Source organism: Heterocephalus glaber, unplaced genomic scaffold (genome assembly GCF_053883595.1).
Source record: "Heterocephalus glaber isolate CG9 unplaced genomic scaffold, H.glaber_assembly_v1.0 deba00001472, whole genome shotgun sequence".
Taxonomy (NCBI): Eukaryota; Metazoa; Chordata; class Mammalia; order Rodentia; family Bathyergidae; genus Heterocephalus; species Heterocephalus glaber.
In genome coordinates this window covers 32,155,586-32,167,862 of record NW_028258315.1, presented here as the reverse complement: position 1 = coordinate 32,167,862, position 12,277 = coordinate 32,155,586, and the positions used below count along the sequence as shown (strand labels likewise).

Here is a 12,277-nt window from a genome sequence, read left to right as displayed (position 1 = left end):
AAATTTGACTTAGACTTGCACTAGAACTAATTATCTGAAGAACAGGGTAGGGAGAGCTGATCCAGTTGAAGTGTGACCAAGTATGCTGGCAGGAAATTCATGCAGTTCTTTTTGTGCCACAGAATATTTACTTGTAGTGAAATTCACATTTATAGACAAGTACATTCTATAGAAGAAGCAATGATCTAATGAGTATATTTTGCAAACACATACTGAAACAGAAACAAGATGGATTGTATACTGTACTTTGGCAAAGAACTTGATTTCTTGTTCATAAGGGAAATGTTCTCCTTTGCTTCTGCTGCCACCATCTGTAGATGTGAAGAGTTTTTAGGTACATGTTGCACTTCACACATTACAAGATATTTCCCCAAAATGCAAAGTTTACAATGTATTGTTAAATATATTATCTCACTACATAGAAAATAAAAAGCCAATAACAAAATAAAGGATAAATTTAACATTGCAATTGAAAAGACTTCGAAAAATATTCAAATCTAAATAAAAATACTACTGCAGATAGCTCATATTTATAACATAACATAAATACACTTTTGTGTAGCCTTGACATTCTATTGATATGTCAGGGGGGAAACTGCAATAAAGTCTAAATCACACATTTTCACATTTTCAGTAGCCTTGGAGAATGGAAGCTCATAAGGTGAGAAAAGTGACAACAAACTAAGTACACACAATTGGTTAGGTTTTAACTGTGGTCTCTGACAAAGATGGTTACCTCCTGGTGTGACTGAAAGTAAAAGCTTCTGATTTTAATATACCAACTAAAAAATTACAGGAAGCAGGGCCTGCAAATGATTGGAGGACAGCAATTTTAATATGGTGCTGCAAAATTAGCATTTTACAAAAGAATAAAGAAGTTCTGACCTATGTCAAAAGATAATTTCCATAAGTGAAGCAAAAACACTCAGATTTTCCCATGGTTTTTAAAACAATTCAATTTTACGAAATGATTGACCTAATGTATTTAGCTTACAAGGTGGCCTTTCCTACCTCCTTCATGCATACAGAAGAGGTTTCATGCATACAAAAGAGATAAAAATGCACTATAATAATCATGCTGTTATGCAGAATGTATTGAAGAACTAAAAATTCAGAATTGGATATAAGCTTTTATAAGAATCTGACTTCTGCTTGAAAAACTTATTTTGCAATTACAAGTAACAAAGAATATTTTATCAAATCTTAGATGTAAATGCAAGACAATTTTTAGGAAAGACAAGCACTGTTTTGTAATATCAGAACAATGTTCTTGTCACAAGTAAAAGAAAGTGATGATTTTCTATCACTTGAACATTTCTTTTTCGTATTACTTTGGCAATAAATTTCTCTCAAGCACAATAAACAAAATAGCTAGATCTTTCTAAGGGAGGTTCTTATATAAAATATGTTAAAATAGAGTTTTGTGCACAGCCAACTCTACTAATATTTCAATGAATCAAACATAAGAAATGTCATTTCTTTCATTATCACAAAAAATGCTTATGTGCAAAGGAATTGGAGAAAATACAGTAAAAAAATTAAAAGAAGGTATAGCATGTTCTTGCCATTGCAATTAGGTGAGATCTAAAAATGAGTAAATAAAGAGATGCTGCAAGTCAATGAAGTCAAAGATAAAGAGGAAGGCAATAGGGCGGTTCTGTTTGTAGTAACAATGATGGCGCGGACAATCTCAGCTGTACCTGTTCCTCTAACAGAGTCTTGTAATTTGGCTAATGGAAAAGTGTATATGCAATTTCATAAACTAAAATATGTTATTTTGTTGGGCTCAATCTTTGTAGCTTATTTTTCCCCAGCATTCTGTTTATAAGACCTTTTACCCTGGGAAAAGAATGAAATGTACCACATGGGTAAATTTGCCTTGGAGCAAGATTCTCACCACTCCCTGTGCACACTATGCTAGATAGTTTATTCAGAAATCTGAACGAAGTGTGAATAATACCTAAACAAATAGCCACCCTTCAAATGTGGGTTTCTAGTCTTCACATGAAGGCAAATATAATAATAATAATAATTTTCTTATTCTCATCTCCAAATGATTATTATTTTTCCTTTCTCATCTTCTGCCTTGCCAAAAAGAAGACTAGATCTTGGGGTGGATTCCTATTATTAGATCCTTTTAAATGGAGATCTGAAATTTCAATACTCAACTTTGAGCATTAAAATGTCAAAACTTCACCACTGTCTCCTTTTTCTTCTTGCGTTGAATTTCACTACTATAGACTAAATTGGCTACTTGTTAGTCTATTCTGGAAAATTATACTTATATGAATTACAGAGAGATTGTGTGCCATAAATTAGTTTATATAGTTAGATGACTGAGAAGAGAGAAAACAACAGTAGTTAGACTGTAAAAGATGCAGGTTGGAAGAGGGTACAGTGGTTTACGAAAATGATGCTAAACTGCAAAATCTTTAATCACATTTAAGACGCAGGAGGCCAGAAACAAAAAATCCCAGAGCTTGAATTTTTACAAAGTTTAATCTGAATCTGTGCAAGAAATGAATTTAAACCCTAAGAAAAACAGCAGCTAAGGGATTGAGGATGCTGGGCTCAGAGAGGTGCTGAATGACAGAACGAAGGAGCATTGAAAGCAAAACCTTGAGAGTAAAAAGAAGGACAAAAGGATGTCACCAGAAGAGTCACTGTTTTCCAAAAGGGACAATCTGACTCCTTAGACTGATTACCACTCAGGGGCTGGCAGGTGGTCTGACAGGAGGGCCAGTGATTAAAACCTGGAGTCTCGCACAAAGCCCACTGAAACAGATCAGGACGTCACAGGGTGAGAGAAGGCTGCCTTGGGGCTCTGCGCTAAAGCTAAGATTTCAAGTCAAGAGTTCAGTGTGCCAAGGCGGCACTGGCCAGACAGGAAGGAGGCCTTTCATGGTGCCCTCAGAGCGTAATTAAGAATCCTGTCCTGCAAGTACTCTTGCTACACATGGGAGTCCCCACAAGAGTTAAACTCAAGGCCTTGTACTGTTTAGAAATTTTTCCTGGGTAGAGAGATTAATTTCATAGGAGATTTTACTCTACCTTAAAATTTTAATGTCCTTCTAAAGTATCTTCTAAAATAAAAGGCAATGCCAATGCACATCATAAAAAGAAAAGAATTACACTGTTAGATTTCCTTAAAGTTCTTAAACTTCACTCATTCATGAGCAACTTATTTGTCTCTTGGCTGTTGGACTCAGTACTAGGAAAGACAAAAAGGAAACAGCCCCTTAATCTGCGCTGCTCTCTTCTCTGTAAATATTAAGAACAGCAAAACCCAGGCTATAAGCAATATGGCTCAGATACTCACCAAACTCCAGGATATACTGATGGGCCTCATCCACATAGCGGATGAGCTGTTGGAGGAAACTGTATGCAAATCGTTTCTCAATGGAAGGTGTGTCCAATTCCAGGTCCTTGAACCCTCTTGAACAGAAAAAAAGGGAAACACAGAAACCAATGTATACAACATTTCTTGGAAGGTAAAATTTTATTTAAAACATACTATGTACACAAACATTTTGGAAATTATCTAATATTCTTGTAGTTCAAGACAAATATGACATTTAACTCATAAGGAATACTTTGCATCTGATATAACATATCAGTGAATAACTCTATTATTGTGCAATAACATGTTGCTTTTATGAGAACAGGGTGTGATTTTTTTGCCTATCTATTTTGCCTAAATGATGAATAGTAACTTAATATAAGAAGCAGCAAGAACTCGGTTATGTGACAAACCGCTAACAGCATTAATGATTACAACATGTGTGAATTCTGAACATACTAAACAGTAGCTCCAAGGTTTAAACTGCTGAATTCATTTTAAGCTTTCAATTGGAGAGGGTATGTAAATACTCAGTCTTATAAAAGAATGTGGAGGCCGGGGATTTAGCTCAGTGGTTTTGCCACCTGCTGCGCAAGCACAAGGACCCGAGTTCGATCCCTGGTACCAAAAAAAAAAAAAAAAAAAAAGAATGTGGAGCAGGTGTGTGTCTACCTGGATACCGCATATCCATTTATCTGCAAGAACTTGAGAATGTCCTGTGCTTTTTCCCTGTCCTTGGCTTTCTCTTTGGCAGTCAGCGTGTCATAGGGCACCAGCAGGGGATGATTTCCACCTCCTAAGAGAACATCAAGACAGGAATACAATGTAATCTGAGGTGAGCTATAGCACAGATATGAGAGGACTCCATGGCAGAACTTCTGATGTCTAATAATACATAGAGCATATAAGACTCACATGTGACTCTTCTCCCTCTAGTGCCTTTAGTGCTTCAATTAATTCAGAAAACCTATTCAAAGAAAGACTTCACACATGTCTTCTCATAGGTATTTAAAAGGTGAATATATGAGGTGTGATCAAAACATACTGTGAATGTTTAAATTTAAAAACGTAGTAAAGTAAAAGGTACATTGCACTTAGCCCTCCTCAAAATACTTCAGCTGCTTCAAACATACTTAGCACAACATTCTTGCCACTTTCTGAAAAGGTTCTGGAAGTCCTCTTTCATGAGTATCATTTCATAAGTCATTTTGGCTTTAGGAAAGAGCCAGATCTGGTGAATGAGGTAAATGAGGACACACTGCTGTTTTTAAGAGCCTGTCTTTCTGTTCAACGGCACTGAGCAGCAACATACACCACACTTTTTATCATACCTTGTAAACACACAAAAAAGGATTTCTATAACTGTTTAGAAAGTGGCAAAGACAATGAGATAAATATACTTAAAGGAAAGGGGAAGGACTAATAGCAATATGTCTTTTACTGTAATAAGTTTTTAAAATTTAAACATTCACCATATGTATGTGCAGCCGCGATATCAACCACCAGTTATATCTGCAATCACCAAAGAGTGAACAACAGCTTCACACTTTTCTCTGTTCAAACAAATTCTAAGTGTGAGGAGTGAAAATAAACACTAAAATGTTCAGAGTTGTATCTAGCAAAACTATAAGATATGTTTTAGGGGTAATGTTTCATTTCCTACCCTGAAGAGTGAAGGCAAAGAAATCCCTCAATAAAGAATTTTTATTACAACTCTAGGTTTGAACATACTTAATGTCACATATTTTATAAATAAACAAAAACGATAGGAGATTTACCAAATTAAAAATGGATCACTCTTTAGTACCTAATATTTGGCTGATTTAAAGGTTTTGGCAAGTAATCCCTAGCAAGAGTCTTGATCTCTAGCACAGCTATTCTGATGAAAATACTAAACATATTCTATTCTTTTAGATTAAAAAGTACTAGAAAGTATCTAAATTTTAAAAATGAATGAGAAAAACATAAATGATACATTTTAAAATCTAAATGTTATAAAATATTTTAAAATATTAATTTCAAGTGTAATGGTCTGATACAAAGAAGGCTATTAAAGTAGCAGCAAACTGAAGAGTTTGAGATGTCTAAATTTAAAGTTTATAAAACATATATAGCAATATATATTGTATGGGTTGCTGATTTACCCTGAAATATAACTGTTAAGGAAGTCTGAGAAAGACAAAAGAAAAATATTTTTTAAAAATTATAATGACAAACTATAGTCTATTAAATTAGTTTCCAAAGCAGTTTAGCTGAAGCTACTAGAACAATCATGAACGGTGGATTTGCCTTTCTAAATAAGCCAGCAAAGTTGCAAAGGAGATACTGCTCTGTTTTCCTGAGGGCTAACTTTGCCTGAGAGTGCCACCTATGGATACACAATCATCCACTGAACTTTATGAACCTTAGGTGACGCTATACTATCATAAATGCAAGGGGACAGGTCAGCACAGCCAAATACTAAGCCTCCTAAGGAGCCACACTTATTCCTAGTATAATATTAATAGTATCACACATAATACAATTGTTAGAGGATAACACTAACAAACATTCTGCAAACATCAGGAGGATACAGGAGGTGTTACTAAGTGTACTGGGAACCAAATTAACTTCTGCTGTAAATCAAAGATGGAATTTAATGAGATATTTTATGAGAAAATTTAATCGATCATCTAATATAATCACTCTAATCAACAATCACCTATTTTGAGCTTCACTATTGCATTTAGCCCTAGAGAATTATATTTATTTAGCAACTGAATCTATAATCCAGTGATTCTGGGGTCAGAAATCAAGAAGTTACTCTAGGGGAGGTGGGAAGAGCAGCAGTGAGTGAAATAGTGAGAATAAACATCTATAATTTAAAAATCCCAAGAACATAAAGTACCTCTGACTCTGACACTCTTCTCACTGGATTAGGCCTTCCCTGAACCAGACAGACAGATACATTCTTTGAAGTCAGCCAGCAAACCACAACTTAGGCCTCTGGTGTGCAGAGTGACTGTGGGGAATTCACCTTGCTCTTCAAACCTCCATCTTCCTACTTATAATGGGCGTGGAGGTGTCTTTGTGGAGGTGGGCTAGCTAAATGGAGATAAATGAATATACAGTAATTACTAGGATGCTGCTTCAAACATATTAGCACTGGCTCTCAAGCTCATTCATATTAAAAGGTAAAGAAAGCTTAACCCTAGGTTAACCCTTGGATAAATGACAGATCACCACAGCATAAAAAGGGGTGGTGAGGAAAGACAAAGAGAAAGGAATGCTAGCTCTTGACTTTTTTCACTAATCTGGAAGTACTTACAGTATTTTGTGGACACTTGCTCCTTCCTTTCTATTAATGATACATGTTATCATTATAGTAGCTGATCTGTCCTACATTTTCCTAGATTCTGCCAGTGAACTGAGAGAGCACTGAAGCCCAGATGATCAGAGCAAACAGGAATTTTTCTCTAGATTTTTCTAAAGCAGATCCCTCATCTTCAAATGGTTGCAAGGATGACAGAGATCAGAGTGACTGAAAGTGAAAGTGTGAACCTTTAGCACCGATCTTTTAGTGTTTCTTTCACACACATACATATGCACACACGCATAAACACACACAATATGTGTATAGACTAGTGCAACATAAACAACAATGAAAGAAATCATGTGTGTAGGATGCATTAAATTAAACAAAGTATTTATGCAAATACTCAAGAAAATATTTCATTAACAATTAAGGATATTAGGTGATCTTAATACTTTAAAAAAGGAAAAAAGAACAACCTCAAGCATGTAAGAGAAGGTAATATAACAAGATAAAAGATGCTGAGAAAAAAGACGCTAGGACAGGAAATAAAAAGAAATGAAATAAATATTTAAGTTGGAGGTGAGAGTCAGGAGAGAGGTCTACATAATATCTGATACTTGGACACTATCACAGGTACAGATATCTGCTTGCTGAAATGGGTAAAAGAAAGCCATAAAAATTCTGAGACACAAGGCAATGTATACTAGATGTCAGGAAATTACAGAATTTCCAACTTTAATCTGGTATAGGCACATGTGAAATTCCAACAAAATGAAGGTATAATAGGCTTTTGTGCTAAAAAGAATTATTATCTCATCCATACTTCACACTTCTGTAGTTAGACCTTGATTGATTTTAATAAAGATTTTTAGAAAATATTACCTTTGGACTCCAACTCCAATTTCTTTTTCTTTGCCCATATATTATGGTAGTTTTCAGCCATCATTTCTGCCATAGCCTGAAATGAATCAAATATTTAGAACCCAACTTCAACTTCAGTGATTGAAAAAGTATAACTGCTTTCTAATATGCAATTTTGAAACATCCAAGTAGTAGTGCTAAAATATATCAGAAAGATAATCAAACACAACTCTCTTATTTGGAATTTCAAGTCCAGAGAACTATAATCGTTTGTGAAATTACACAGTAAATAAAGAGCATGTGTGTTTTGATAATAATAGTTATTATTATTCATAATGTTTACATACATATATTTTTTTCATCTGATAATGAAATTTCAAAATGGCTTCGAACTTTACCACAAAATAAACTTATCCACAAGTTCTTATTTTGACTTCCAAAGCTTTAAAACATTATCTAAACCTCATTAAACACTGAATGCAAAGATTATACAGACAGAGATTTGGCTTCCAAAACATTCTCTGTCCAAATTAGGCACCAGATCTGGGACAAGCCACATGACCCTCTGTGGCCTTGTGAATTTTGAGACGATTGCCTCTAATACTCTCACTATGGAGAGTCAGATTTGCTGTCATCTTAATATATTCCTATAGTTCTTCTGTATGTATTTCTCATACCAAAGGGAAAAACAAACAGCTACACAGTACATAAAATTTAATTTATACTTTTGTCAGGATAATGCTAACAATGCCACTCTAATTGTGTCATCTTAACCTGTTAACTTTGTTCTATGGAATCAAAATTTATCTTTCATTTAAATCAGCCATTTGTTGCAAAGTGGGTTCCTTAGTGACAGAGGATAACAGACTGTATGGTGCAAGCAAAATGCTATCAATTTCTCTGAATAAGTTGTTGAAAATACATAATCTTTAATGACTACCGGAAGTGACCCTTGAGCAAACCATTATGGTTTATTTACTCTCACACAACTAATTATGTTATGATTTTCTAAATGGGCATTTTCTTTAAGGAAAACATGTTATGTGGAGGAAACATCCTAGAAAAAGATGTACAGTCTGCCTTATTCTAGGAGACACACCCAGTGGAGCCTTGAAATCTCTGCTACTACTGAATCCTCCATGTGTCATTTTTTACCATATGCCTTCAGCCCAGCCACATAGTACCAGGGTTAATCTGTCCTTCCTTGTCTAACACCCTGGCCCCTCCCCTGTACCACTACTCTTGTGCTTTGGGGCCTTTGTTGAACAAAATAAGGGTTAACCACAAACAATGTGGTATACAAAATGGTATCTACAGCCTGCATACACTAGACAAAAGGATGATTCACATCCAGGTTGGGACAGAGCAGGTTAGCAGGAAGTTTCATCCTATGACTCAGAATGGACCACAATTTAGAACTTATGAGTTGTTATTTTTGAAACTTTCACTTAATATTTCAGATCACAGTTAAGCATGAGTAACTGAAATCTTGGAAGGTAAAATTATACATGAGAGGGTTATCTGCATCAACTTTTAGGTATAAAAAGTTAGGGTACGTAATAGCTATGAACTCCACAAACCCATATATGATCTTCATATTGAAATAATTCATGCTGCAAAATAGATGCAGAAAAGTGTTACAGTGTGCTTTTTAAACATAGCATTTGAAAGTATTTTTAAAATATTACTTACATGTAGGTCCCTAGATAGTGTAACATTGCTCATGTCGATGGCTCGGGGGCTGTATCCATGGGCAGCATCCACTGAAACCTAGATCATTTACAGAAAAAGCAGTATCTTATTAAAAACCCTTGGGAGAGACTTAAGTGATACTTTAGAAAAATAGGGCAAACTTCCAAATATGATGTTTCCTCAGATAAAAGGGGCAAATATCTACATAAAATGATTTCACAGACATATCTTGCAAATAAAATTATATTTGGGGTCTGCCCATTAGTTCTGATTAAATAATTCATCTTAACATCTTAGGGATTGACAATACCCAAAGCTAATAATCAAGGGCCGGGGGTTTAGCTCAGTGGTTCTGCTGCCTGCCTTGCAAGTGCAAAAACCCGAGTTCTATCCCCGGTACCAAAAAAAAAAAAAAAAAAGCTAATAATCAAAATCTAATAAATTATGCTAAAAATCCTAAATTCTGAGATGTTATCTTATGTAAAGGGTCACTATTATTGAAGTTTTTACAAATCCTGTCTTGCTGCAATGAAATTCAGTCTTCCTCATCTAGGCATTAATGAATCAAAGAGGTCAACATTTACAAATAACCCCATGGGTCAAATGTTAGAATAAAATAGAGCCCACTTTTTATTTATAAAAGTCTAACTTATGGTATTCGGTGGTTTACCAGAATATCTTTGATGACCAGACAACTTCCTTAATGTCTATATTTTGGCTTTTTAAAAATGAAATGTATCTCATCAACTTTAAGAAAATTTCACTATGGGCACTTACCTCATTCCACTGAATGGCATACAAATCAGCTCTGGTATCTGCTTATAAGTCTAATATTCTACATCAATATATTTCATAACTGTGTATATTCCATTATAAATGGATAAACAAAGAACAAAGAGGAACTATATATTACAGAATAAACCCATGCTTATGAAATAGAAGACATCTAATGTTAGTGTAGGCTCCAGAATGGTACTTAACTAACTTTAGGGCAAGTTTCGACTGAACCCCAGCTTTTGTGTCTTTACCATGGCTCAGGAATCTCATCGCAATGTACATAAAATTGTGGGACTAAAATCAGGCTTGGTTTCCCATGATCTAAGGAAGCTTGGGGTTCAATGTAAACCTGTGTTCCTGAACTAGCTGTAACTCTACTACAGGGTCTTATATGATTTTAAGGGAATTTGTGAATAAATGTAAATGTTAGAAGACTCCTGAATTTTAGAGGCGGTAGTGTCTCTACCATTTAGCTGAGCATTTCCAGGATTTTGGTTATTCCTGCTCCCTACAGAAAGTCACAAAATATTACAAATTCCACTCCAACTGGACTCCCCCTCTTAACAGTATTTTTACTAACTCCATTTTGGTTCACATCCCTTTCAAGAATGACTTTTTCAAGCCTTAACTGGTTTTAGTATTCAAACCCTCTCCCAAATAATCAAATCAAATAGTTCAATAATAGATTCTTTTAAAGTTTTCATTACATATTTTCCTTCCTGTTATACACAGAAATCAGAAGACAGGCCAGGTTTTACTTAATTTGCACCTCTTACTTCAGTGGAAAAAGGTTAAATAAGCATTAATTGCCTAAACTCACTGTGTTTCACTTGCAAAATTACCCATTAGTTACCACTATCCAATTGCCTGACCCATTGCAGTCAGCTGATTGGGCCCTGTAATGTAGTTATAGCCTGCCTGTGTCTCACCAGGTACAACCTGTGTGGCCCAGGACAGGCCACTTAACATGTTTAAGGTTCTGTTTACTCACCTGTTAAATAGACCTAACGCTAAATGCACAATCTACCTTGAAGACAGGTTGAAATTAGACAATGGACATAAAGCCTTTAGCAGCGCTTGACACACATAAATTGCCAAGGAATGTTTGTAAACGGCTGTTATTATTACTATGCTGTTAGGACCATAATCTATCATCATTACCATCATAATGGTAGTTCCCAAATAGGGTGTTTGGGAGTGGGCATCTTTGGGAACCATGATTTTGCCTATTACAACATCTAAAATGAAATTCCTTATTGTCTCCTTGTTGCCTCCAGCCCTCTCACTCATTTTGTAACTGTGGTCTTGCTGACTCAAGCTAGAGTCCCCGGCAATTAGATTTGATTACTCCCTTCCTCCATTTTCTTATGTCCTTGGTCAAAAAATTCTGTCTTTCTCCTTCAATCTCATCACCTGCTGATTAACTCTCCACTATTATCCGAATTGTGTTCCAAAGGATTTATTTTATTTCTTGCATCATAAACCTTGCCATTCTTGCAAAAATCTGTGGCCTTGGCTGACTTTTCCTCACCTCAGTAGTTTCAGAGCTCGACACATGACAATAATCACCAAACTTTGTATTATAAAATGATTCCCAATGTCACAGATATTAAAATATGGTAAATGTGCATCTTAAAAGTGATAAAAATCAGTATGACTATACATTTTGTTGAATAAATAAAAAGAACTGATATGAAGGCCTTTATTTGTTTTCAAAACAGAGTTCTTAGTATTTAATTTCCTCTTAGACAATGGTCCTTTTATAACTGAAAGTTAGATCCTTTGTATTTAGATTAAGTCCTAGGGACCAGTTTTAAGAATGTAAATAGTTCAGCAACAGGTTCTTTTACTTTTTTCATAATTTTCCCTTGATTCTTAATTTCATGTTGTCTGGACTATGCATTATCTTTAAGTCAGCAATTCTAACATTAAAATTATCAGCAGTAATAAAAACAATAGCAACTAACGAGTGGTTATCATGAACAAAACTCAGAGAGGATCTCAGTTAATTGTCAGAACATCTCTGTAAAGTACTATTACTTTTTACTGTTTTAAAAATGAGAAAAAAAAAGAAGTCTGTGAAAAATTAAATATTCTACAGTATTTTTTGTAAGTCAAGTTCATAGTGGTCTGAGGAGGACAAGGGGCTAAGGACAGCTTTAGCTTCCAAGAGAAATAAACTGGCCAGATGTGAATAGCTCAGGTAACCTTGTGACTACATTGCAATGGCTGATATTTGGTTCCCACCTTGAATTCTAGTTTCTTCAGGTCACATTCTCACCACCTTGAGCATGAAGCCCAAGGGCTAGAGT

The 12,277-nt window shown here is 35.1% G+C and overlaps 1 protein-coding gene across 5 annotated transcripts in view; it reads right to left on the bottom strand.

Moving 5' to 3' along the window:
• The window catches only part of Ryr2 (ryanodine receptor 2), a 676,288-nt gene that overhangs the window by 134,511 nt on the left and 529,500 nt on the right, over nucleotides 1-12,277 (bottom strand). For all 5 annotated transcript variants that reach the window (XM_087181253.1, XM_087181249.1, XM_087181250.1 and 2 more), the window contains 5 exons: nucleotides 9,189-9,266; nucleotides 7,518-7,593; nucleotides 4,013-4,136; nucleotides 3,320-3,435; nucleotides 247-311 (listed from right to left, as the gene is read on the bottom strand). In XM_087181253.1, the coding sequence (XP_087037379.1) occupies nucleotides 247-311; nucleotides 3,320-3,435; nucleotides 4,013-4,136; nucleotides 7,518-7,593; nucleotides 9,189-9,266 (459 nt within the window). The remainder of the gene's footprint in view (nucleotides 1-246; nucleotides 312-3,319; nucleotides 3,436-4,012; nucleotides 4,137-7,517; nucleotides 7,594-9,188; nucleotides 9,267-12,277) is intronic.